Below are 26,715 nucleotides of genomic sequence, written 5' to 3' on the forward strand. Positions count from 1 at the left end.
CGAAATTCGTCAATTTTTTATCTGTGTGTGTGTGAATAAGTAACCACATACAGTCTCCGAAATATTATTGTCTAAAATGAATCATGATAGGTGGATACCACAGTTACCGTACTATAATATGGATAGTAACTGTAGTGGATACCAACATACTCAAAATCAATAGATTATCTACTATAGATAGCTTAAATATACAGTACCGTAGGCTACATATTTCTTTTCAATAAACATGAATGTTGAAAGGGTACTTTGATTTTTTTATTTTTATCTGCATAATTTAATATTTTAGATACGATATTGCGAAGTCAATGAATATTTTCAATAAAATACCTTTCAGATTTTTCATTTACAGATGCTACTTAAATGAGAGAATAGTGAATTCATGATCTTCTCAATTATTAAAATATTGAAATAAATTATTGCAGAGCTCCACTATTGGTTTCTCACATATTGTTATGATATTCTACATCTACAGCATGAACGGTGATCATATTTTTAAAGGAGAAATTTAGTGAAATAAACTGAAATTCATATACACACAACCGTTAACAGCTGGCCATATATTATTTTTAGCGAGAATGTTGCCATAAAGAGCTTTACGAGCTGCAATTCAAAGTTCACTGTGCAAATACAGCATATCATACACTACCACTGTGTGCTACATGAAAAACGCTTCGGCAACGTTGAATGAAACATTCATGAAATCATGAATAATGCACGACTCTGCTCACTTATTTTCCGTGTGTAGCACTCATGCATTTTTCAAGTATCACTAATTCCTCACTCCCACTCAAAAACGTGAGAGCATATTTTCGGAATGCCCTGGAAACGAGACCAAGAAGCTGATCTCGTAAGAGTTGCATTCAACGAGAAAGTAACCAAGGCTACATCAACTCTAAAGACATGTTCACAACAGACTTCAAATAACACTTACAGCAACATTCTCAGATAATAGCTAGTTTGTTGATTATGGGCACTTGGACTTTATCCTTTTCACTATTCATTTATATTTGTCAATCATGCAACATTTGAAATTGTGTTCATTTTCCCTTTTTTGTTGAGGTTTCTTTGTACGGTACCTGGAATGCAGAACTTCCGTAACTTTTTTCTTTGAACAGAGAATCACGTAATTTATCAGGTAGGTGATACCATAGAGAAACAATAGCGTAAGTAGATATCCCATGGTATAGGGAGTATATGTCGTAACTTTTACAGTTATCTCAAGCCGATAGTCCACGTAGTTTTTTCCCTTGAAGCTGTGTGATACTGGTAGTCTCTCATATTGTGCCGTTCATACAATCTCACCCGGCCAAAACAGTAAAAATCGACAATAATCGGCTTGAGATAACAGTAAAAGTTACGACATAAACTCCTTATACCATGGGATATCTACTTACGCTATTGTTTCTCTATGGTAATACCTACATTAATTTGGCGTGCGTTGAGAATAGGTACATACACAAACGGGATAGGAAAATAATGTTTGACGCCTCATCACGGCTGAACTACTGGACTGATTCACATGAAATTTTGCATATAAGTTCCGAATTAACCGAGGATTGTTGCCTACTGCAACAATAATAGTCGAATATCAATACTATACAATTTAATTCCAATCTCACTAATCTGATAATTTATAGTTTGTGTAAAATAAGTTGAGACTTGGCCCTCCTTCATCCGAAGAAATTACAGGGTTGCCAAATCGTGTAAAATTGCAACTTTCTCAAATTTCCAATTCAACATCAGAATTGGAAGTAGAATATCATCCCCGATATTCTAGTAGTACTACTAAAAAAGCTTTAGGGTTGAAGGATTAAAAAGAAAATTCAACTTTTATGATAAAATTGGAAACATTGCGAAGATTTGTTTTTCTTTTGAATACCGTATCACTTCTCTCAGAATCATGGGGCGTCGTAATGCGTAATAATTTCATATCAAATTAACGGGAAGAATGTCTTCTTTCTATTGGTGTCCGGATAATTTTTATCCGACTTATAGTTATTCTCTAATTAATGATTATGTTTGTCAATGTCGAGACATTTGGAGCAGAAAACATGAAATTTTCGACATGCTAGAAACTTTTTTGTTTCAATAGATAAATAGGTGGTGAAAGCGAGAAAGTTTCTCGCAAATATTTTTCCAGTTGTCAAAAAAAGTAGTCGGAAGATTGTATTTTGGCCTCTCAGGGATTTCAAAGTCAAGGATAGCGGGTGAATGGTGTGCCACCATATGCTATCAATAGCTGGGATCAACAAAAACAAAATTCAGAACGATTGAAAAATTCAGCAACTGCAAGTCACATGATTAACCTATTATATTAAGCGAGCAATTTCTGTATTTTTATATTTATATTCGGTTATTTATGTTCAACAGATCTCGAAACGACTTTCACGAAATTTGGAACATAGTAGGTTCATTATGATATAAAAATTCGATTGCACTAGGTCTCATCCATGGGAAAACTCGCTGAACAACATTAAAAGGAAAATTTATCCTTGGCTGAAACAGCTGTGGATAGTAAAAAAGTGAGTGAGCGAGTGAGTATGTGAAAAATCAAAATATCGCATCCCCGAAATTCATAAGATGACATATAGCCAGCTGTAAAATATAAACACGACCATTTTAGAGAATTGTGTTCTGTTCATCAATGAATAAAAATAACGAGTGAAGCTCGGTCCCCGATATTAAATAGTGAAAATGACATCCTCCCCTCGAATAATCCAAGCGGTGTTTCATTACAGCCTTTCTTGAGGCAATTAGCTGCTTGCGATTGAAATAATTCAGTCAAATAATCTTGTAAAATGCCAGCCTTCAGCATACAATTTGGTAGGTACACAATGCATACCATGCAGCCGCTCTTATAACTTACAATTCATTAGAGACCAAAATACGATCTTCCGACTACTTATGACAATTGGAGAAATAATTACAATTATTTGTGAGAAACTTTCTCGTTTTCACCACCTACTTATCTTTTGAAACAAAAAAGTTTCTAGCATGTCGAAAATTTCACGTTTTCTGCTCCAAATGTCTCGACATTGACAAACATAATAATTAATAACTATAAGTCGGATAAAAATATCCGGACACCAATAGAAAGAAGACATTCTCCCCGTTAATTTGATATGAAATTATTACGTATTACGACGCCCCATGATTCTGAGAGAAGTTATATTCAAAAGAAAAACAAATCTTCGCGATGTTTCCAATTTTATCATAAAAGTTGAATATCCTTTTAATCCTTCAATCCTGAAGCTTTTCTAGTCCTACTAGGATATCGGGGATGATATTCTACATCCAATTCTTACGTTGAATTGGAAATTTGAGAAAGTTGCAATTTTACACGATTTGGCAACCCTGTAATTTCTTCGGATAGAGGACCAAGTCAACTTATTTTACACAAACTATAAGACTTTTTCCATCAATCAATCAATTGATTTCTCTTTTAAGATAGAAGTAATTCCTACTGATTATCAATGCCATGTCAATATGGTACAATTTTTCAACTTATTAGTTTGGAAAATAGAATAAATTGTTCTGCCTATACTCTGGAATCTTTTCCAAAATTGGAGGATTTTTAATATCTCATCCAATTCCTTGGCTTTTTATAGGTTTACTATAAATGAATCTCACTAAGACAATTTTAAATTGGAGTTAATTAAAAGATTTCAGTATTAATTTCTGATGATTTACAATGTTACATTCCGAACATGAAGTAAAGCCGCAATGATTTGAATGGAATCGGCTACCGCTTACCGGTATAAGATCGTTACCGTACTACTTCTAAGCAAGAAAGGTTTTAAAATGGAAGCCATATTTATAGTGTAAAATATAAAATTTACAGTTATAGTTTCATGCACGATGAGAATGCAACGAATATTTCAAATTTCAAGAAGAATTTCAATTCGTGAACTATTATTATTATGGAGAAGGTATGCCGCCTCCAACTTCTGAAACAATTCTCTCTTCAACTTACTAAGAAGAGGAACGACTAAAATAACTTTCAATGGAGGAATAAGTAAAAGTTCTCACAGAGTTATTCCATTACACAGAGCGAGAAGTTCTGGAATATTTCAGATTCGAAAAGTTCTATTGCCTCTCCAATTTATTTCCCCAGTGCTGCTGATCCTTTGGAATAGCTCCCGGTTATCACGAAATCTTCTTATCATAATGGCTGGAGAAAAAAGATTTTGGGGGAAATGAGAAAAGAAATAAATATTAGTTCACATTTTATTGAAGATTTCGTTGCAAGATTTAAGAAAGAAGACTGATAAAAAATAAAACTTTATATTGCTAAAGAAGTTGTGATCAATCACTCAAAATAAGTAGAAAATGTTGAATGATTTATACAGGTGGAATGAAGTAGAACAAACTAACACGATTACACTCGACAAGGATAATAAAATTAAATATTCGCTTGATAAGTATAGAAACAATAGTTGAACTATGAAGCAGTTCCAAACGATTCGAAATAATTCATTTACACAGATGTTTGTTTTTCAATTCATGAAAAAATTAGCTTTAACAAATCAAAATTCAACAACTCTACAATAGGCTATATTAAAGCAAAATCAATTTTATTACAACCGACCATTCGCTTTATAGAAAATCACATTAATACCAATAAAATAATGTGATGATCCAAAAATTATAGATAGATACTGTCTGTGCTAGACAAAGCAACGTTTCAAGACGAAAATAATAGAAGCTATCAATTAATCTATCAGTCATCTAGTTTGTATTGTCGATTTTATTCATGCAAAATATATTTGAATGAATATCATGTTAAGTACGGCACTAAAGGGTTTTTAATTCATTTCAAATAATGAAAACTCATGATATTCAATCAATATACGGCATATTCCATAATTTTGTTTTTCATAATTTGATGGAATCTTCAATAGTTTTATGGTTATTACCAATTTACCTAGCAATACATTCTAGTTAGGTACATTGGTTATTAATATATCACTACATCCATTACTTTCCTCTACTCTCAATTTCATTCAAAAATGAAATAAAATAAAATGTTATGATCAATATTTCTAATATCTATACTGTCATAAGTTACCAGTAACTTATTGATAATAAGGTTATAATAACAGTATAAAATGAGAGGTATCACCATTCCTCTGAAAAATAAAGATTCTAAAAAAACTCTGAAATAGATGAATTCACTTTCACTTTAGTTTAAAAAAGCCAAATTCACTTTTAGCTTACAAAAATCGGATAACTAGCACACTATATAAGCTATTAGGGAAGGCTATCAATGGACAAAGCTTTCTGTCGATGAAAAGTTAAATTACTTCAGTTAGAAATTATTCATTTATCTGACATCTCAACATCTACATTGAACTAATAATATAAAAATATTATTTCCACTGAATTCATAAGTACAAGACACATTGCGATATTTATTTTTAATTTTTTATGAGTTGCTGAACAAAACTTTTTCTTATAAAAAATAAATTAGCTGAAGAACAATAAAATTGATCAACAAAAATTGATCAAGTCATTATTATTTCTTGATTGTCGAGAAAAGTAGATTCACTAGAATGAAATAGACCTATCATACTGTGAAAATTGATAGGACTCAGGCAAATTTGAATATTCTTTACTAATGTCATGATAATACGAGTTATCGATATGAAATAGAAGTTAATATTTTGACAAATAGACTAATACTTATACAAATTTCGGCAAATTAAAAAAAAATTGTTTATTTAAAAAAATATTTTCTTGATTTGAATTCATTGATAATTTTTAATCGTTATCATATCATCGATAATGATGATGATCATATCAATAACAATACCTTTAATACAAATAATATAATTCATTGGTTTTGTTTGCTTAATGAAACTGTTCAGTTTGCTTTTAATGGTGTATTGAGACACAATAACTTTTGTTCACACGTTGAAAATTTGTGTCACTCTCCAGAAGTGGACGTTCATGTTGCGCCTTCCTGGCAACTCAATGTTTTAAACTTCATAAAGTATAATTTATAACTGATTACCAACATAGAGAAAAGAATCCGTTAAATATTATAGTCTCTGACACCAATGAGCGTTAGTCATGAAATAGACCCTGCTTGTTGATTATCATTTTGGAACAAAACCAAGAGATGACATTTCAAAGCATTCTTGAACCGGGACTGAGTGTAAAAGGTCCGTATGCAGATACTCGGTTTAAACGGAAAAATGTCAGTTGTTCGTTCAAACCCCGTAAGAAACACATTATGATAAATGCAACCATATCTACAAGTAAACGTGGTTTAGCTCTGAACGTAGTGTTGGCATATGGCCCTTAGTCTGCCGATGCCATGGAGAAAGATCACAATTGAGAAAGAGCGCTCTGAATCACTGTGAGGAGGTACCTTCGGCACGCTTCCCTTACACCAGCATGAAGGCCACGTGAAATCATATAGCTTCAGTGTTATATGAAGAGAATGGCGTATGAGATTCAAATAGTGTGCATGTATAATTGAGGCGAGGCCCCAAGACCTGTGTACATTGTCCCTTTCACAGAGAAAGGACCCTGCGTACACTCGTCTTGAGGCCTCTCAGATTCAGGCCATACAAAAGAATCTCATACATCAATATTTCAAACGGAATAAATCTATAATATTGTTGAGGCCTCGTGGCCAGAGGGAGTGAAGCGTCATGTACTCTGAGGGTACGAACAGTGCGGTCAGGTCTATATTTATCTATTTATTGATTGGATAGAGCAAACAATACAATAGTCGGAAAAGAGAAACAGGCTCTGCCCAAAACTTCTTCAAATTCTTAATTTTGTCTCAAATCGTCCAAATACTATGTAGGTTATGTCCATTTAAATTTCTTCATGTAGATTTCATCTCGCTAGCGTTCCTGTATATCCAGTATAATCTATATCAATGATTTCGAATGTTTTTTATCATTGCATAGCTGTTTAGTAGCATCGATATTTACCGCGACTTACACCTTCTGTTCGCACCTTTAAACATAACAAGTTACAGAGCGCTCTTGCTTACTCCCCCTTCACGGACTTGCCACAATTGCAGATTCATGCCCGATGTAGGAGTGTTGAGAAGCTAATATGATATCGTGGAATTGTTCGAAAATGATCCTCAGTAATCCGGGTGTAGTAGCATGATCCGTGTTCATGATAACCACTCATTTATGCACAGTGATCAAAAATATTTACTAAACCCAAAATCTAGGAGTTTCCCGTTAGGAGCAAAATGGAAGTTGACTTTCAAAGAATCTCTACATGGGAACTGAAATAATTATTTTCTCGCCTTATCATGAAAAAACAAATTGAGCAACGCAATAAAAGATGTGGTAAACAATCCATAGTCAATGTAAGGGGTTTCAAGTGGAGATTTTAAATTATCATAAAGGTATTAATACCTTAAAAATTAACTTCGTTTATAAATTATCATATACTACCACAGATAACTTGGTACACCTTGTGATTAATTCAAAATGTATCATAATAAAATTTGAGAATGAATGAATCAGAACACAATTTCCAAGTTGAATTAAATGAATGACAATAACTGGGAGAAATAAGTTTTATCTAACGCATACAACAACAATCGACTTATCTACAAATTATTATAAAACTTTCATATTATATTTAAAAAATTAAGGCAAAGTAATTCATTTCTTACTATACACATTAATCATTTATATGCGGTTACTAACAAAAATACCATTTACATTTAGATGGAAAATAGCAACCTTGTTAAATACAGTACGGTATAAAAACGTATTGAATGTAATGGAATATACTCACAATGACAAAATGAAAAACTGTATTTTCTACTAAAGTGAAAGTTAAAAAAGGGATTGTGAAGGGATCCAAAGATTTTGCTGGGGAATTCGAACGATTGATATAAAAAAGGACAGGAAGACTGGAGAATAATTTATGGGAATCTCCAATTTTGGTGTATCTCAATTTCATTTGATATTAAATTGGTAGTATCTGTGTTCTTGGCTCAATTAGTTTCTAATTCATGAGTTTGATTTCAATACAAAATTTATAACTGAAAGGTTGAAGCCCATACAAATTTTCAAATGTAGGTATTACAGTATTATTGAAATCAATATATAAACTCCATTATTGAGTCTTTTCACAAAATTATTAGCAAATACTCTTATGAACGATAAATCATACATTAAATTGATGAAGCAACAATTATACACAACTGCAGAAAATATATGTTTTCTAGAAAACTAGACGAATTAACAATACATTATTATAATATTCTAAGGAACTAAGAAAAGTTTGTTTCCTTGTTAAACGTGGCTTGGGCAGATTTCCATAGTGCATGCAACTCACATAACCAATCACTTCAGAGTTGAATGGTTTCCTTTAAATGTGTAGCTAATTGTCTGTTAATGCGCCATTGTTTTTGAGAAGCATATGTGAATAAAGTCTCAAGTTCCAATACGAGAAGTCACAACATTTGATAAATCATTTATCAAACTTAATTCATTTATATAACTTCCATCAGACTGGAGCTGCCTCCCTTATAAGCGAATGGGTCACTGTAAAATATAAATGAGCATTATTAAGAGTAAATGACAAATACTAATTAAATAAGAAATAGTTACATATATTTTCTAATAACTTATTATTTTCATTAGGGCTAATTAATTTGTTAAGTAAGAAAATAATCCAAAAAGCTTGAAAATGGATTGAACAACCAAAACTAGTTGTTTTCTTATTTTATATGAAAAAGTTTTTTTTTTAAAAGGGTACAATGGGATTATTTTCAGACTCAGTAATAATAATTAGTTTGAAACAAGAATTTGGAGACTTGAGATAAGAAATGACACAAGTAATTGACAAGAAATAGCTTGAATATCAAAATGATGCTTATTGAATAATAACAATTGCTATTGACTGTTACAGAAATTTAATATCATTATCATTAAATCAATTTTTCTGCAAATCCAAAGTAATCTACTTGATATTCAAAACACTTTAGTTCACTATATAGGAAATATACATATTATACAAAAATATAGATATTATAAAACAATATAAAAGAAAAATTCATTTAAAAAGTGAATTTAGAGTAGAACAGTATCCTCTCACTGTTAAGTGTAGTGATCATTTTGCTGAATGACTCGTCAAGATCCAAGTCACCGTATTTTATGTAATAGCCCGGGGCCACATTTGTCATGCAGCGTTACGATCCAAACACTCGTGATAAAAGGCCTAGAATGCTGCATGCCACACATTTCCGTCCTACCACCCACACAAATATCGGACATGAGTCGTATCGGAACGCTGTGAATGTTCTTTACAGTTGTCTTGTGGCCAGAAAAAACTACAAGAGCAGGAAAGTTAAGTAAATTTATTCTATTCTATTAATTACGTAATATATACTTATTACGTAATAAGTTCATGTCTTCAATCTGAAGAAAAGAGATTGATGAATCTCAAACATAAAGAAGCTAAACGGAAAAATTATAAAACAATTAACACAAAGCCAATGCAGGTCTAACAATATTCTCTACGCTGAATATTTTTGCAAGTAATATAATATTGCACACAATCACCAATGTCTATAATTTGGATTAAAATTATACCAGTACCAGAGCAATAAATTAGTGGAATCAAGCTTTCTAGTGGTTGTTAGGAATTTAGCGATTGAAAATTGTCCAACATGCATATTATTAGTAGCCAGTCAAGTTTTTGCTTGTTCATCAACATGTTCATTGCCGACAGAACTGAGATCCATTCCGAACTGCGATGTATTATCAATGCAATCAATTATTGATTGCATGTCAGTGTTTGAAACAACAAAATAGTTTGTTTTTAATTCTGTTGGTTTGCGATTCACTGCAGTTTCCCAAATGGATCATTTCAACAAAGATTCTGTTATCAATTCATAGAAACCACACCAAAATTTACAGCTCTCAGTCCTGATATATTTCAATAGAATTCACATCGGTTTAGGTGATTCTGAAGACGATTCTAGGACTTGATGCTAACAGATGCTGACTGACGGAGAAATGTGTTAACTGGTGTGTTTGCAGGACTAATGCTCAGAATCAATCAGCATAATATGTGTCGGCTAGTCCTATCCCATGTTTGAATATTCATAACCGTGTATATTCAGCTGCCATCCTGTGGAGGTCAACCAACTGTTGCCCCAGCGTCATACATTTCCCACAAATTTGCATTTGAAAAATATTGATTTTGGCAACGTGATGCTTGTTGGGAGACCCGGTTAGCAGAGACGACTAAGGCGTTGCACCCTTCTGTCTGCTAGCACTACCTGGTCGTGGGTTCGAGTCCCAGATCATTGATCATATGATAGGGGAAGCAATAAAAGGAAAAGCATTAAGTTATTATTATCTCAAATTTAGATGAAATGTCAAAAATAAGGTAATGTTACACTTCTACAATTTTCAGTTCAAAAATGAATATCCATGTATTAAATAATACTATGATACTCCATCTAATCTCTTAAATGAATTATTATTTTATATTATAGTATTCACTGTCTTTCGTATTTGTTATGAATTATAATAGAATATTTATGTAAATCTATGGGACTATAAAAAACTGGATAAGTTTTCCTTTCAAGAATGGGAAAAATATCTACTGGTATATAATCTTATAAAATTCTTCCTCTGAAGTGGTTTTTTTATTCAAGGTACAATATTATAAAAACAAAATGTTTGTACGAATACTAAAATGTTGCTCTATACGAAAAGATACTGGGGCTATACATTAGTGGATACGTTTTAAAACAAATTCTTCAACCTACAGGTTTGGTCAAAGAAAGGTTTTAATTATTGAGTCTAATAAAATTATTTAATAAATACAGAAAATTACAAAAATAAACTATCAACGTGAGGTCTTGAAGTATCACATTGTAAAACACAAAAATAGCTTTACAGTATTCAAAAGGTAGTTGACAACCAGCAAAAATACCTACAGGGAGTGTAAAATAATGGATATAAGGGGTTTTGTATGCATGCAACCCTTGCTGAATACCTTCATGACTGGGCGAGTCCTCGTCAGCCCACCTCTGTCGACTTCCTAACAGTGACTCAGTGTCCTCATCGTGAATTCTTTCTGGGAATGTCACACCATCCCCAAAACTACAACACATCTTCACATTTAGTGCTATCGAAAAATAGAAATCTTCAATATTAATAACGACTATATTTCTGTGGGGAAAGGAGTTTTCAAAAGAAAAAAGGATGATTGGATTGGTTAGGTTGGAGATTCAGTGAGAAATAGAGACTCTGTTGGAAAAGGAGTTCTCAAAAGAAAATAGGTTGATTGAATGGATTAGTTGAGTATTCAGTGTGGAAAGGAACTACGAGTACATTCCTATTGGAAAAGCTGTTTCAACTAAAAAAGGTGATAAAAGAATGAATTGATTTGTAAATTCAAAATCCCACAAAAATGTATATTATATGTAAGTCAAATTGTATATTCATACTCCCGACCATTTCAAGCAGCTGCTATACAGCCAATTTAAGCGGGCTCTAAAAGATTTATTATTGCTGAGTGCTTGTACACTGTTGGATATTTTGAGATTGACGAGTCAAGTGTTACAAAGCTGATACTGTAGATCCTAATATTTAGTATAGATTTTTTTACTGATATTTTCTAAGATTTGTTGTAAACCTCTCATGTTTCCCATGCTTGTCTGACATGGTCTACGCATGGTCTTGAAATATTGATTTTATCAAAAACAGGAAGATTTTGAGTGACTCATTAATGAAGATTAATAATTATATATTTAGAGTAATTATTTAAGAGAATCGATAATATTTACATTAATATTATGGAATTGTAGAATAAGTTCCTGACGAAAAATATATTATGATGGAGGAAAATGGTATTTATTCAATAACAGGGGTTCATGTTTTTGCATAATCAATAATGATGCGATTTTTATCTATTTGATTAGTGGCGTGTTTGGACAAAATGAAACACATCAGATTGACACTCTTCTCAGGGAGACGGAATATGTTTTACACAGTAGAAGGTGGAAGAACGTAATCTAATAAATTTATTTACAAAGAAAGTCCCCGGAAATTCAAGGGTTCATAGGTTTAATTGAAAATTTTAGACTAAATAAGTAAGTTTATGCTTGATTTTGACTAACTTGAATACATATTATATTCAGTTTCGACTCAGTAAACAACTTTTAATGCATTCAAGCTCAAGATTTTCATTGTTTCACATTTTTTTCATATTGTTTCATAGTTTCATTGTTCACATTGTTTTCATAGTATTTTAGTAGAATAGGACAATTTTTAAACATTGATTCAGTGGCAATAAAAGAAAGTGAGACGATTGTAAACAGGAACTTATAGTATTGAAAGTAATAGTGAACGGGAACGAGGATTATAATAGTGATAGTGCTCAGGACCAGGAGGCATAGAAATGAATGCGAATGACGGAAGTCGATCAAAATTGAACAATTGGTATGCATTCTACCTGAAAATCATTCGCACAAAATAAAGACGTACATCGCCGATTTGATTTGGAATCTCTGTGAATTCCTGTTTGAATAATCTGTTGCATTTCCGATGAGTAATGTTACAACCTGGAGAGATACGCTGAACATTCTATGAGAGAAAGAATTGCGTATTAAAGGTGAGACTTTTTTACTATTACCATCATTCCTGTTTATTTATTCAAGTTGAAAGACAGTTATTGGTTTGTATTAAGTTCTTGGAAAATAATAATAAGTTACAAGGAAGACTAATCGAAATTACCAGTTACCATTCAATGAAAATTCAGTGGTCTTCCAAACAATTCCAAAATGATAAATATTTAACAATTGGGCTAATTACCAAACCTGCTTATTCCTAAATTTGATCAATGTACTCTTCAAAAACAAGAAGTATTGGGTAACGCCGTCTGATTTTCCTCTCTTAAATATTATAATACTTGGATAGATGAGAACTGAATGCACTAAATTCTCATGGATGAGAAACAAGTTTTAAACACAATTAACATGAAAATAAAACTGGCATCACATATTATAAAATGTATTTTATTATCTTTATAAAACATCAACTTGCGATCCATGATTTCCCGTCTAGTTCTGGATTATGAAAACCAGTCTTCATTAGTTATTCTCTTCTATGGTTGTCGGTAACCAAACAGAAACATCCTCTTTGAATTAGTCGTCAAAAAATTCGTTCTTCCTGCGCAATTCGAAGATTAATTTAGAAAACTAAAGACGGCAAACAAGAGAGAAGCTCGAACAATTGGCAAATGAACATAATATTAGTTTAATGCACACTAATTAGTTTCTTTTCCAAACTCTGCATTAACCTTAATATATTGTTAGTAATCAATTCTCTACTGTATTGGAGATCGATTGATATTGAGAGTTCAGGAGCAAGGTCAAGTAAACTTATTTAGGGCCGTTTGCACAGTAATAGCATTCAATCAGCTGGTGGCTTCAACTCAAAATGAACCAAGGAAAGTTGAATAGGCAATGTATTCAAGGTACATTGAGATGAACCACACCATAACAAACGAGACTAGCCAGTTGAAAATGAATCATCGTTTAAACTGGCTCTGTGCAAAAAACACTTTGTCAGTTTGCACAGTGCCAGTTTGAAATAAATTTCATTTTATGATGGATTAAATCCATATTAAATCTCGTTTGTTATGATGTGGTTCATTTTGAGTTTAAAACACCAGTTGATTCAATTCAGTTCAAGCTTTTAATGTATAAACGGCCCTTCAAGAGTTTCACTACAATAATTATAGCGGACCTTTTCAATTAGTTCAAAGTTAAAGCATGATGCCTCCTTTGCAATCATTTACATAAACTTCAAAATTTAAAAGATATCGTGAACAAATAATTAAAAATAGTTTGAATTATTTATCACAATTTCAAGCTTAACATTAAAAGAAAATCGAATACTAACATGGTGTTCATGTTTTCCGTAATGTGAACAAATGCTTGTTTATAATATTCTTGGTTCATTGAGTTCAAAATTAGTATTAAAAGGTATGAAAATACTGTGAATTCTATTATCAAGTTTTAACAAATGAGAGAAATATAGAGTTTTCCACTATAATAGTTGTTGCTTGATTGAATTGAGTGAGTCTCAATAGACCATCGATAGCTTTAATGTTTCATAGATCCAGAAATTGATTCAGCAGCATTTTTATCAATAACCTCTTATTAATCACTCATTTACCCCTACGGTAGTTCCTTTAAAATTATGTATTTAACGCCATCGTACGAAAGCATTGAACGCGTACTCTTATATCTAAATCTGATAACCTCCTCCTATATTTCCATGAACATTTACTTGATGCTAAAAATTTGTAAGCTATTAATTTATGCATTAATCCTGCCAACCATACCATTTTCCAAGAGGCGTTTGTCCAGAAATTCATTTAGGAGCAAAATACAATTCTAAGAAACGAAAAACATAATATTTCCTACGTTGGAAGAGTAAAGAAATCATGAGATTATTAATTGCAATTAAAAACAAAACCCATGCAATTCATGCTCATTCCCCAAAAGTTGAAAATGAATTCATTGATAAACTATCAAGTGCAGTAAATTCACCATTTAAGTAGTGCAATAGACATTTCAATAACAAGCATAATGATTGTGAAAGCTTAACAAATAGTAGTAGGTGTATGATTGGGGAAAAAAGGATGATGTAACCTTTTCAATGCACTTCATTTGTAATTGAATGAATTGTTACCTTTGCGTAACTCCTGCCGAGTCGTACTGTTGGGTGGACTGATGCAGCGATCTCACTGGATAGACCACTCCATCTCCAAAGCTATAACAAACCATACCACCCACAACTGAAAATTCATGAAGAAGATGCCACCTCTACCAATGAGCTCTATCAGGTTTTATTTGTAGGATGATTACAAGAAAACAATATGAAATTATATTTAAAAAATGAAATAATATTAGCTATTAAAACGTGAGAAAGGGTTTGATAAAAAATTATATTTAATAGTAATCTATTAATGAAGAAGGAATATTGGCTTATACATTGTACGGGATAGGAGATTTACGAATGAAGCATTATCAAGTATAAACAAATGAACTGATTAACTTGCAATTTCACGTGAAGAGGATGGGTATAGGCTTATTTTCATTGTTATTAATCAACTAATTATAATTTAATAATTAAAACAAATGTATCCAATTTGGGATTTGAAGATAATTTAACTATGAAGCCAAATCAAAAAGAGCTTTCTCAAGTGATTTCGTAGCTTAATTAGTAGCACGCGCGACTAATGAATGAAAGGTTGCGGATTCAAGACCAATTAGACACATTTTGCTTTGCTGGGAATTTTCAACTCTAATGAAGATCATCCACATAATTTTGACAAAATAATAAATAATTATTCTATTTTTTATGCTTCCTGAACATAAGGAGATTGCATTTTACAGCACAAAATTTTCCCCAGTGAAAAACATGGGTTACCATGTTTGATATAAATAATTTATCAAAATTAACAAGACAATAATTGATTAACAAATCAAAATAAATGAAATTTTACCAAAATACTGAGGACATCATCTATCATCAGAGGATTTTGAATTTAATCACTAACATAAGTCTATGGACATAACCTCTCCATTGATAGCTTAAGAAGAGATTGGAGCAGTTTTGGATGTAAGCGCGTTCTCACATCACATATTTGTAATGTATTATTATCAATAAGGGAATAGAGGAATGTCAAAAATTGATTATTAAGAACCATGAGGATTATTAAGAACCATGAGGATAATTGAGACATTAATTTTGAATTTTAGGAAATTCATATTCATACAGATATTAGTGGTGCGATGATGACGAGGTTTCATGAGGTGGACACTATTGTATCAATTATAAAAAAAATATATTATTGAAATATTCATATTGTTTCTAAAATGACATTTGGATTGCTTACATTAGCAATATTTGAATAAGTGATAGTTTTGAGTAAAAAATATATGAAACATGTTCAATCATTATGAAAATTAACAGGCTTTGGAGAATAAAACTTGATGAAAAAAATTTGAAATGAGATTGAAGTTACGCGATAGTAATTCAAAATGAATGATGAAACTCATGCTTAGAATCTAAAATTATACATGTGGGGAAGGTTTCAAATTAAAATAAATCTCGAGTTCCAACAGAGATCAAACTGTTGTACAGTATAGGACCATTTCATAACAGCATAAGTAATTTCATAGAAGAGTGTACTGTGAATATTGTATTTCACTCATTTTCAATTCATGAAAATTCGAAATATAATGCAGAAAACTCAATTGTGATCCATGGAACAATCTATTTAAAAATACAAAAAGGGAAAATTTGGCAGGTACAACAGCATGCAACTGGAAGTTACAAAGTTTCTGTGCAACAATCATTCATCAAATCATCAGTTTTACATGATAACAGATGAGGAAGATACTGGAATACTAGGAAAGGAATCTGAAACATTTTGATCCCTTCTTTGATAAAAATAGTAACTCACCTTTTTTATGTAGCCAGGATATAGACTTTTAACTTCATCGACTATATAAATATATATTCTACAGTGGAGTGATAAGGTTATAATGTGCATGAAGAATCCAGTTACAGTAAAACAGTATAATATTTGCCTTACATGAGAAGTTTCGAAGTTTTGGAATAATTTAAAGCTGTGTGATAAATAACTTCTACGGTGAAAAGCTTCCTCATTTAAACTTACCGGAACACCGGAACGGAATTTATTATGAAGAACCTTATATTAAGGTATCTAAAATTTATAGTAACTTTATAAATTTAAAATAAATTATTATGAATTTGACAGACAAAATTCATTATACATAGTTGGACTTGAAGAGTGATTTTCTGTTTGAATTCTAGAAACCCCGAAATATTGACCTTAAAAAGCAAGATGCTTTAGAAATCTATTTTGTTTCGAGAGCAGTGGTGTATTATGCTGATGTTTCAAACAATATTTTGCAGTAGTTGCGGTTATTCAAATCCTAGATTACATCCAATGAAATCAATTGAAATGTATTTCGAATTCAAATTGAATTTTAGAGATCACAATGAAAATAATATTGATTTTGTAAGCAGGGAAATGCTTCTAGTAAACAATCAATCTGGAGTTGAGGAGGATATACTAGTATCATTAGTAGTCTAGTTGATTGGATTTTAGTCGTTAGTTGTAGAGTTTCAATATCAAGGGAATCAAATTGAGGTTAACCTCATTCATTGTATTTTGTAAATTGAGGTCTTTATACCACTTTCAGACAAGATTATGTTTATTATTGTAAAACGTAACCAGTTCCTGAACTTGAATGTTATTTTTCTAATTTTGGTTGAAGAGCATAAGCAACACAGGAATTCACAGAGTTCAACATCGAGAAAGGTAGTCTGTTCTGAATCAATAGATAATCGTTGAAAGTATATATTTATCTGCATAGTTCCTACATCTAAATAAAATAGAATGGGAAATAAATTGAGCAACCATCTCCATATGCTTTGGAATATCGTGGACTATAAAAATTCAATGTAAATCGTATTATCAAAACCATGGTCTAAAGTCTACTATGTAGTAGAAATACCTTTTCTGATAGACTCAACATATTTTGGAATGATTTTATATTTAATATTTTGTATTTTGGAATGATTTTCAAGTGATGCATCATATTGTATAGAGAGTAAAAAGAAACACTATTAATAAATTATACAGTAGAAAATCAACTAGATAATAAATATTTTCATCTAACAGTATTATTTTCAAATTTAAAGTAATGATAAATTGGTACAGTATTGGTATTGATTGGCAAAGTAATGAAAGATTGAAACATACCTTGTGAAAATGGGGAGGAACCAGTAGGTTCTATTATCTCCAAAAACCTCTTGGAAGTTGTTATATCTCCCCAGGTTGAAACCATTTTTATCCTCTCCAGTTCTAAAAATTGGTGCTCTGAACGCTTCTGCAATATTGTAGGGAAAAAATCCAGTTCATTTTCCAAAAAAAAACCAATCAAGTTTCCAAAATTTCAAATCATGATTTGTAATAATAACCACACTACATAATACTCCAAAAATCGTATTATTATAATTCCAAGTTTTAAATCATCATCCTACTTAGAATAATATTGTAAAATTGATATAATTTACTAATGACTATTTATACTGATGACGAATCATTTAGAAATTAGATGAGATCACTCTTCTACAAAATTTAAATCATTATATTTTAAAAAATGATTCTTTGAATCATTCTTAATTAATTTTGAGTTTGTAGCGATTAGTTTAAACGTTAAAATTATCATTTGAATAAGTTTTTTATTACTTTTACTGTATCATACAAATATTTTATCAAGTATATGTGTAGAGAGAAAGTGAACAATAAGTAAAACTAGGATGATATAATTTGGAACTCAACAAGTGTGGATAGATTAGAGTTCCATCAACATCAAAATCTGATAACTATCTTGATTTATCGTTCTTGTTTACAATATTGTATGATTATATTGTATCAATAGTTAAATTAATTTGTAACAATAATTAATTTGTATCAGTATTCACTTTTGTTTCTCTTCTAATATAATTTCAATGATAATAGCGATTTTGTGCAAATGAATAAATAAATAATGTATTGATGTTGAATAGATTGTTATTCATTTTTAAATAATCACTGTATGATTTACTTCCTGGTGAAATTTCATTTTAATAAAATTGATTACTCAATTCCAAGTTATGACCAACTCCAAAATAATTTATTAACAATGAAATGAAGGTTGCTATAGTGAGGTCCACGTTATAATGGCAGTGAAGAGAGATGGGATAACAGGGTTGACGATTCTCTATATTTGACTCCATTTTGCCACAGAGTGTACAAAGCTGTAACTCAAATCATCCCATTACATTTGATCTAATAAATATTAGTTTACTTGCAATATCGGGGCACCGAGCTTCGCTCGTTATTTCTATTTATTGATAAGCAGAACACAATAATTCTCAAAAATGATCATGTTTATACCGGGTGCTTCAAAAAATGTATACACACTTTAAACAATCGTAGTTTTACCGCTCTACAAGGCTAATGTTATATTTCTTCGCCAGGTGGCAGCATAATCGTCCCTCTATGTTATATTGTTAGTTGGAATTTGTAATATCAACATGGCGGACGTACGTTTGAGTTTTGAAGAACGTAAGCAGGTTATTAAGTGGTACTGGAAGTTTGAGAATGTAAATGAAGTTCAAAGACAGTGGAGAAGGGAGTATGATACAGAACCACCATCAAGATTAACAATTACATGCATACGAGACAAATTCGAAGTTCATGGAACAGTGTGTGATGTGCATAAAGGTCATTCAGGTCGGCCTCGAACAGCTACAAGTGATGAGTCATCAACGGCAGTCTTGGAACTGTTTCAACGGTCTCCTAACAAATCTTCAAGGCAAGGGGCACGTGAAAGTGATGTAAGTGCTAGCAGCGTGCTACGCATTCTGAAGAGAGGCAAGTATCATGTTTACATTCCAAGGCTGGTGCAACAGCTAAATGACGATCCAGATCGAAGGTTGCAATTTTGTGAATGGATTCAGGAGATGGTGATATGTGAACCAGGATTTATGGGTAGCATCATTTGGTCGGATGAAGCCCAATTCAAACTTAATGGAACTGTCAATAGGCACAATTGTGTTTACTGGGGTGAAGAAAATCCTCACATTACAATTGAAAAAGCTGTAAATTTGCCTGGTGTAAATGTGTGGTGCGGTTTGTCTTCAAGGGGACTCATTTGACCTTTTCGATTTGAAGGCACTGTAACTGGTATTAATTACCTAACAATGCTTGCTGATTCCATATTTCCTGCCATTCGTGCATTATACGGTAATGATGATTTTTATTTTCAACAAGATGGTGCTCCGCCGCACTATCACAGGACGTACGAGCTTACCTGGATCAAAATTTGCCAGGCCAGTGGATAGGACGCAGGGGGCCAATCGAGTTTCCAGCACGCTCTCCAGACCTTACCTTACACCACTGGATTTCTTCTTGTGGGGCACAGTAAAAGATGAGGTGTACAAACGTAAACCACGTAACCTAGACATTCTTTGGAATGAGATTCAAGCAGTGTGTAGAAAAATCTCATTGGACGTTTTGATACGATGTACAGAATCAGTGGTGACTCGAACTCAGAATTGTATTGATGCTGCAGGTCACCAATTTGAACAGTATTAACATTTGTTATTTATGTTTCATTTACATTGGACTTTCAGCTTTCTATTTTCCTGAAATTTAACTTTGTAGAACGGTAAATAAATTTTCTATGAACGTTCAAAGTGTGTATACATTTTTTTGAAACACCCGGTATTTCACAGCTGGCTATAAATCATCTTATGAATTTCGGGGATGCGATATTTTGATTTTTCACATACTCACTTTTTTACATACTCACTATCCACAGCTGTTTCAGCCAAGGATGAATAATTATCCTTTTAATGTCGTTCAGCGAGTTTTCTCAAGGATGAGACCTAGTGCAATCGAATCTTTATATCATAAACCTACTATGTTCCAAATTTCGTGAAAATCGTTAGAGCCGTTTTCGAGATCCGTTAAACTTAAATAACCAGATATATAAATACAGAAATTGCTCGCTCAATATAATAGGATGTCAAACAATTTACATTCATCAAATAAAATATCCTTTTCCATAATTTGATTCAAAACTTTACTTTCATAACTGGTATCAGATTTTTACACATCTGAAATCTTGGCGGTTAGTTTTAAAAGCTTTAACAATTTGTACTTTGAATCAACAGAAATTGAGTTATTCTGTATGTATTCCAGTTCAAATTCTTTTAAAAGTATAATGGCAAAATAGAAATCCTATTTATAATAATAAACAATATAATTTTAATGGAAATAAATCTGAAATAACCTTTCAATGAAAGTTTTGAAGTGACCGGTAAAAATTTGAGCCTGTTTGTGAGGATGAACCAAGTCCAGGATGGTCGAAGTTATCCACTTAAAATGGTATTTCAGGTATAATTCACATTACTCATACGGTAATATCCATACATTATCTAAATTATTCAAAAATAAATTTTAAAATCAGTTATACGACTTGTACACTTGAGTATTTTTTTCACAATCAAAATAAAACATTGCGGATGACTTGATTGTTTACATCAGTACAGTCACTGTTAAAATTGGAAATAAAATATTTGCGGCAAACTGACAGCATTGCAAATCTAGAAAGGGAAAGCGCTATCTGCTTGGTCAAATGATAGAAAAGGATAGCACCACCATTGTCAATCATATACTGCCATTATAACGTCAATACTTCACTATAGTAGCAGTCTTTCAATTCATTCCATTATAATTTGCATCAGCTTCGTATTAATGTTGTTTCATATACAAGTCTTTCATTAGGAATCTGTATAAACAGAAAATGAACAATAAATTAAACTCGGAAGATAATTTCGAACTCACCAAGCGTGGATAGATTACGCATTACTAAATAGCAGTGGTAGATGAACAAAGACACCAAACTGATTGCAAACATGGCAGCAATGAAGAACAAAAACAGAATATGGAAGCGGCCCATGCCTATCAGCTCCCCCTGGAACATATCAATAACATCTCATCAATCAATAGAATGAATAGTTGAATTTAAAAGCTTATCATGATAATTCATATTCGAATTTTAGTTTATTGTTGTAGAATAGTCATTTGCTAATTTAATAATAATGGATAATGAAAAGTGACAACTAGTTTTTATATTAGTGGGCTGTTTTTTAAAAATATAATAGTAATCTTATAAAAATCTTTGAAGTTAGAAATTGAACAGAATCTTTTATAAATTGGCCCTGAATAGATTATAAGATGCTCACATAAGACATGCAATAGCCTGGCACTAGCTTATTTCTAGCATAGAAAGCTGGCTATGCTAGTCTAGATTGTGAGCATCAAAAATTCAATTTGAAAATCAAGTTGAAAAAAATTACATCTAGTAGTCAGCCCGTTATGCAGAAGTTATACATTTTTATAAAAAAGGCCCGTATATAGATTTTGAATCAAGGCTTGCTCTCTTCAATATATTGAACGATTCATATTAAAAATAGAAGTTATTATGAAGTGACTGACACAAATACGGTTATTTTAGAACTGTGCCTGGTATTTTAAGAATATTAATTGTTAACCAATCTTACGTTAATTATTTCAAACATTTTTAAAGTTATCAGAGAAGTTCCATCAAATAACAGTCAAACTGATGTTTGGTGTTATTCAGATGAAATTTGAGAGTAAACATGCTTTAATAGAACAAATTGTAATTTAATTATTTTAAAGACAATTCTCTTGTGAGAATAGACATTTCATACTAATAACTCAATTAGTTAGATTACATAAAACTGAAACTGTGGGTTCAGATTTCAAAATAATGACACAAAGTCTCAAAATTTCACTTAGTTTAGGGAATGTAGATGTTTAGGATCAACACCAGTTTTCTTTTTTCATTCCCTCATCATTTTATTTATGAGTATGTATTATCATTATTAAAGAAAAATAAATAATGATACTCTAATGTCTGATCAATTAGTGAGTAATGAGTGAACCTTATACCATCATCATGAAATTGAATAGTCTCAATTCTAGATAAAAAAGTCAACACAATGAAAATTTCTTGTTTCGTTTTTATCAACTGGAAAAATCATTTGCTATTAGGATTCAAATAGGTTACTTATTCTTAGAATATCACCATGTTTGTCTTTTCATTTAGAAACAGTTTAAAAAAATATTCCAACGAACTACAATTGATTATAATAGTTAATTCGATTAGTTTTAGTTAACTGGTTATCACTATAGATTAAAGCAGAGAATGAATCAAATTATGCTGAAGCTGCTAAGGTTAAGAAGCAATCTTCAACAAATGATGCACTGTATCTATATCAAAACCCAAATGCATTTGAAGTCGATGTTTAGTAAGGAGTTAATTATTTATTGCAAGGAAATACAGTACTACCATCTACAGTTGGAGGTATTGTTATATTATATTGAATGAAAACCTATAGTATAAAAACTCCAAAAATAAACTCTGATTAGGAACACGGTATAACAGCAAAAGATTTGGTAAAGCCATTATTAAGTTGTATTACTGTATTATTAATTCATCTATTATTTTTGAAAACATTATTGGTATAGATATACTTTGGAGAGAATGAAAACCTAAGAACGCCACCCCTACCCGATAACATGGATACTATACCAGAATAAGAATAAATATGTAAAAATGTAGTATATAAAACCATGTTGAACTCAGATGAACTATATAACACCATGTGAAACTTCTAATATAATAAATTATCGATTGGTAATAAGCTAATTAATATGATAAAGCGATTTCTATTCAACGAAAAATAGACAAGTTCTAAATTTCAGTAATTTATTATGAAAAATATTTCATGAATAATACAGTGATAGTGAACTAACTCAATACTAGAAGAAAATGTTTCAAAAGCCACATGCTCTGATTACATATAATGAGAAGCGAATTGAATGCCAAGGTGATTAAATATTTCTAGATGTTTTGAACTGTTTTAAAATGAATTAGACTGATAGATAAATAAATGTGGGCTAGTCACGATGAATAGTAGATTAAAAGAGTTATTTTACATGCAAAAACACTATTGAGAATAGATAGAGGTGATGTTACCAACGATACTGACAAACAACTTCAGTGTATCTAGAATAAAAACAATGCTGAGTAGAGTATTGTAGAATTCAAAATAAATTAATCATAGACAAGAGTTTTATTTAAAATGGGACATAAATTGAGCAATAGTTGGAATGATTGATTCAATAAATGAAGATCTGTGATTTATGATGATTCTGTTTTATTCCCCTCTTCAATTGTAATATTCAAGAAGCCAAAGTATATTCAAGTATTGTACTAAGTATAGACTCAATCAAGAGTTGGAAACTGTGATATTACCATAGGAATTCTACTAGATCCTCGATACATAGTAAAAATAAGAAAGTGAAGATGAAAAATCCAAATATTTTGGATGTGAAGCAACGAATTGACAATTACGTTACAACTCAGATTGGATCTAGTTTCGACATTGAAATAGATGAAATTTAATATCTCACGTTATGAATTAATAATTTTCGAGTAAAAATTTGACATTGAATTTGTAACTAGTTAATAATGAATCAGGTTTTGTCATTCTAATACAGATTGACTGGTAGAATGTATTGTACTTAGTTCAATGTGCTTGAACCTCACAAATATCGAATCTTGATATGAATAGAGATATTGGATATTCTCAGTTTTATTTCCAATTGAAGTGAAATAAAAACGACAATACAGTTGATGGAAGATGCTACACCGACAATTTAACATTTATTTGCAAACACTAGAAGATTGTGAACATTCCATACAATGAAAAAGTGATTAAACATCAATCATATTATAAGGATTGAGAACAAGTGAATGAGTAGATTAATCAAGGTGGATTGACTAAAATGCATAATTTGTATCAATATGCAGATCAAGTGCACAATTGCACAACATCAACAATCAGTTTTACTTTAAAATACGGAAACTTGCCAGCTATTTTCTCACTTGAACAATATTGAGAATGAAAACTGAATAAAGATACACTAATGAATTAAAAGATTAAGAAATTATCAAAAACCACAGATTTGAAATTGTCAAAAAACACAGAAATCAGTGGTTTTTGACAATTTCTTAGTATTTTTACTTAATATGAATAATTACCACAATATCAACTTTTCAACTACACAAAAAGTGAAAGATACACTACATAACCCGCTTGATAGAACTATAAGAAGAGTATAACTGTTTGAAATTATTGAGAGCAGCAAATTGTTGAAATTAAGCATCTGGTTTTCATACATTGTACTAAAAACCACTGGCAGACTTATTCACTTAATACTAATAGTACTTGATATATTGATAAACTGATACTGATACATAGTATTAATACTTGATAAAAACATTGGATATCTAGTTACTTTTAGATATTTCTAAAATATATCACCATATGGAATTTGAAAAAATATAATTTAAATTACCGTTTAGAGATACTCCAAATTCATTGTGAAATGGTAAAAAGACAGGTAAACATTGTTATTTGTAAAAGTTATGACTTCTGTAGATTGATTACTATCCTTACAGTATTGGATTATTAAGGTACAAAATTATGTGGTTTTCAATAATAATAAAATTGAGCTTTTTGATTCATAGTTCAGTTTCAAAAAATCATATTTTATAATTTGAATATAAATTTGTTTCTGCTTATGAATTTTATAAATTTATCAATACTCAATGCACCTTGTCAATCAGGCCAAATTCACCGTTTCAATCCATCAACAACATTGGAAATGATCATTACAATAACACCAAGAATTAAAAGTTCCACATACCTAATCTTCTCAAAAATTACGGTTAGTGGGATAGAATAATAATTAGATGACGTTAAAATAGATATATAAATAACTAACTATTTCACCCACGTCTCCTTCAAAATCTGGAGTGACTTCCTTGTTCTCTTCTACTTTCTCATCAATGATCTGCGAACAAGAACCATTTTACTGCCTATTGTAAACCACAACTCAGCCAAACATCTTTCAAGAAAGATTGAAAAATTAATCTCTTAAAATTTTAGATGAATATAAAGTTCTCTGTCCATTGTGTCAAAAACTGATTTAAAAACGTTTTTATCAACATTTTAAAATTCTTTTGATTGGATTATGAGTCCAATTTTTGGGGAACATGATAGTGAATGATACAAAAAACAACTAGGAATATTTAGGGAAAGCTGAAGTTTATTTTTTTTAAATTACATTAAAAATTTTAGAGCACATCAATTTCGATAATTGCAAACCAACACTAAGCCACAAAACATTAAAAGAGCAAATTGAGAATTTGGATTTTAAAAAAAGAGATTGAAATGTCAGACACATAAAAAAGTGCTGGATTTTACAAGTGCTCTTGGAATTGCGTTTGAAAATGCCAACTATTAGATTAGCCCTGAAAAGAGGATAATGAATTGACAGTTACGGAATATCAAACTTTTAAAAGAAAAACCAATTTAAACCTCCACCAATTACACTATGTAGCAGAATTCACAAATTGACAAGAAAAATAATAACCACGAAAGTTTTGTCAATTTTCGGTCTAAGTATGCAAAAGTGTAATGCTGTACATGAGTGAATGGGGATTATATTAAAAGGATTCATTCAAAGTATCTGACTGAAGGAGATGAAATTAAGTTTTATGAATTGTATTTTTTCTTTGTTATGTACAACGTTGAGAACGCATTTCCCCTATTGAAAATTACGTTGAGATATCATAAATTGAAAACTGTTATTTTTAGTCTGTGGATTGGATTTTAAGAGTCAAGCCTTTCAAGTCTTGAAGCCTATGAGGGACAAACTAACTATCGTCATCTTTAAACCTAATATTAACACTTATTTATAATCAATGCATTTTTCCGATAACAGAATTGATTCTATATTGTATTGCATTTCAATAAAGGTAATAAAGCAATGAAACCAGAGCGAAGACTGCATCAATACCCCATACATACGACTGAATACATTAATAGTTACACTAACATTTTATGTACTAGCTATGTATGTAATACATTAACAATTACAACAAAAAAAGTGAAAAGCGCACAAGAATACGCACAATTAAAGATAGAATGAACACAATTTCCATCATGAAAG

General features: G+C 31.2%; 1 protein-coding gene across 13 annotated transcripts in view; it reads right to left on the reverse strand.

The window, feature by feature from the left end:
• Window positions 1–4,213: 4,213 nt before the first annotated feature.
• The window catches only part of LOC111043700 (palmitoyltransferase ZDHHC15), a 31,666-nt gene continuing 9,164 nt past the window's right edge, over window positions 4,214–26,715 (reverse strand). For 2 of the 13 annotated variants that reach the window (XM_022328723.2, XM_022328722.2), the window contains 5 exons: window positions 21,451–21,580; window positions 17,815–17,941; window positions 14,706–14,786; window positions 10,999–11,105; window positions 4,214–8,531 (listed from right to left, as the gene is read on the reverse strand). In XM_022328723.2, the coding sequence (XP_022184415.1) occupies window positions 8,494–8,531; window positions 10,999–11,105; window positions 14,706–14,786; window positions 17,815–17,941; window positions 21,451–21,580 (483 nt within the window). In that variant the 3' untranslated portion in view covers window positions 4,214–8,493. Of the gene's footprint in view, window positions 8,532–10,998; window positions 11,106–13,000; window positions 13,176–14,705; window positions 14,787–17,814; window positions 17,942–21,450; window positions 21,581–25,485; window positions 25,555–26,715 lie in introns of those variants that run through there. The other 11 variants (XM_039432213.1, XM_039432212.1, XM_022328721.2 and 8 more) reach the window with 10 other exon arrangements.

Source organism: Nilaparvata lugens, chromosome 7 (assembly GCF_014356525.2).
Source record: "Nilaparvata lugens isolate BPH chromosome 7, ASM1435652v1, whole genome shotgun sequence".
NCBI lineage: Eukaryota > Metazoa > Arthropoda > Insecta > Hemiptera > Delphacidae > Nilaparvata > Nilaparvata lugens.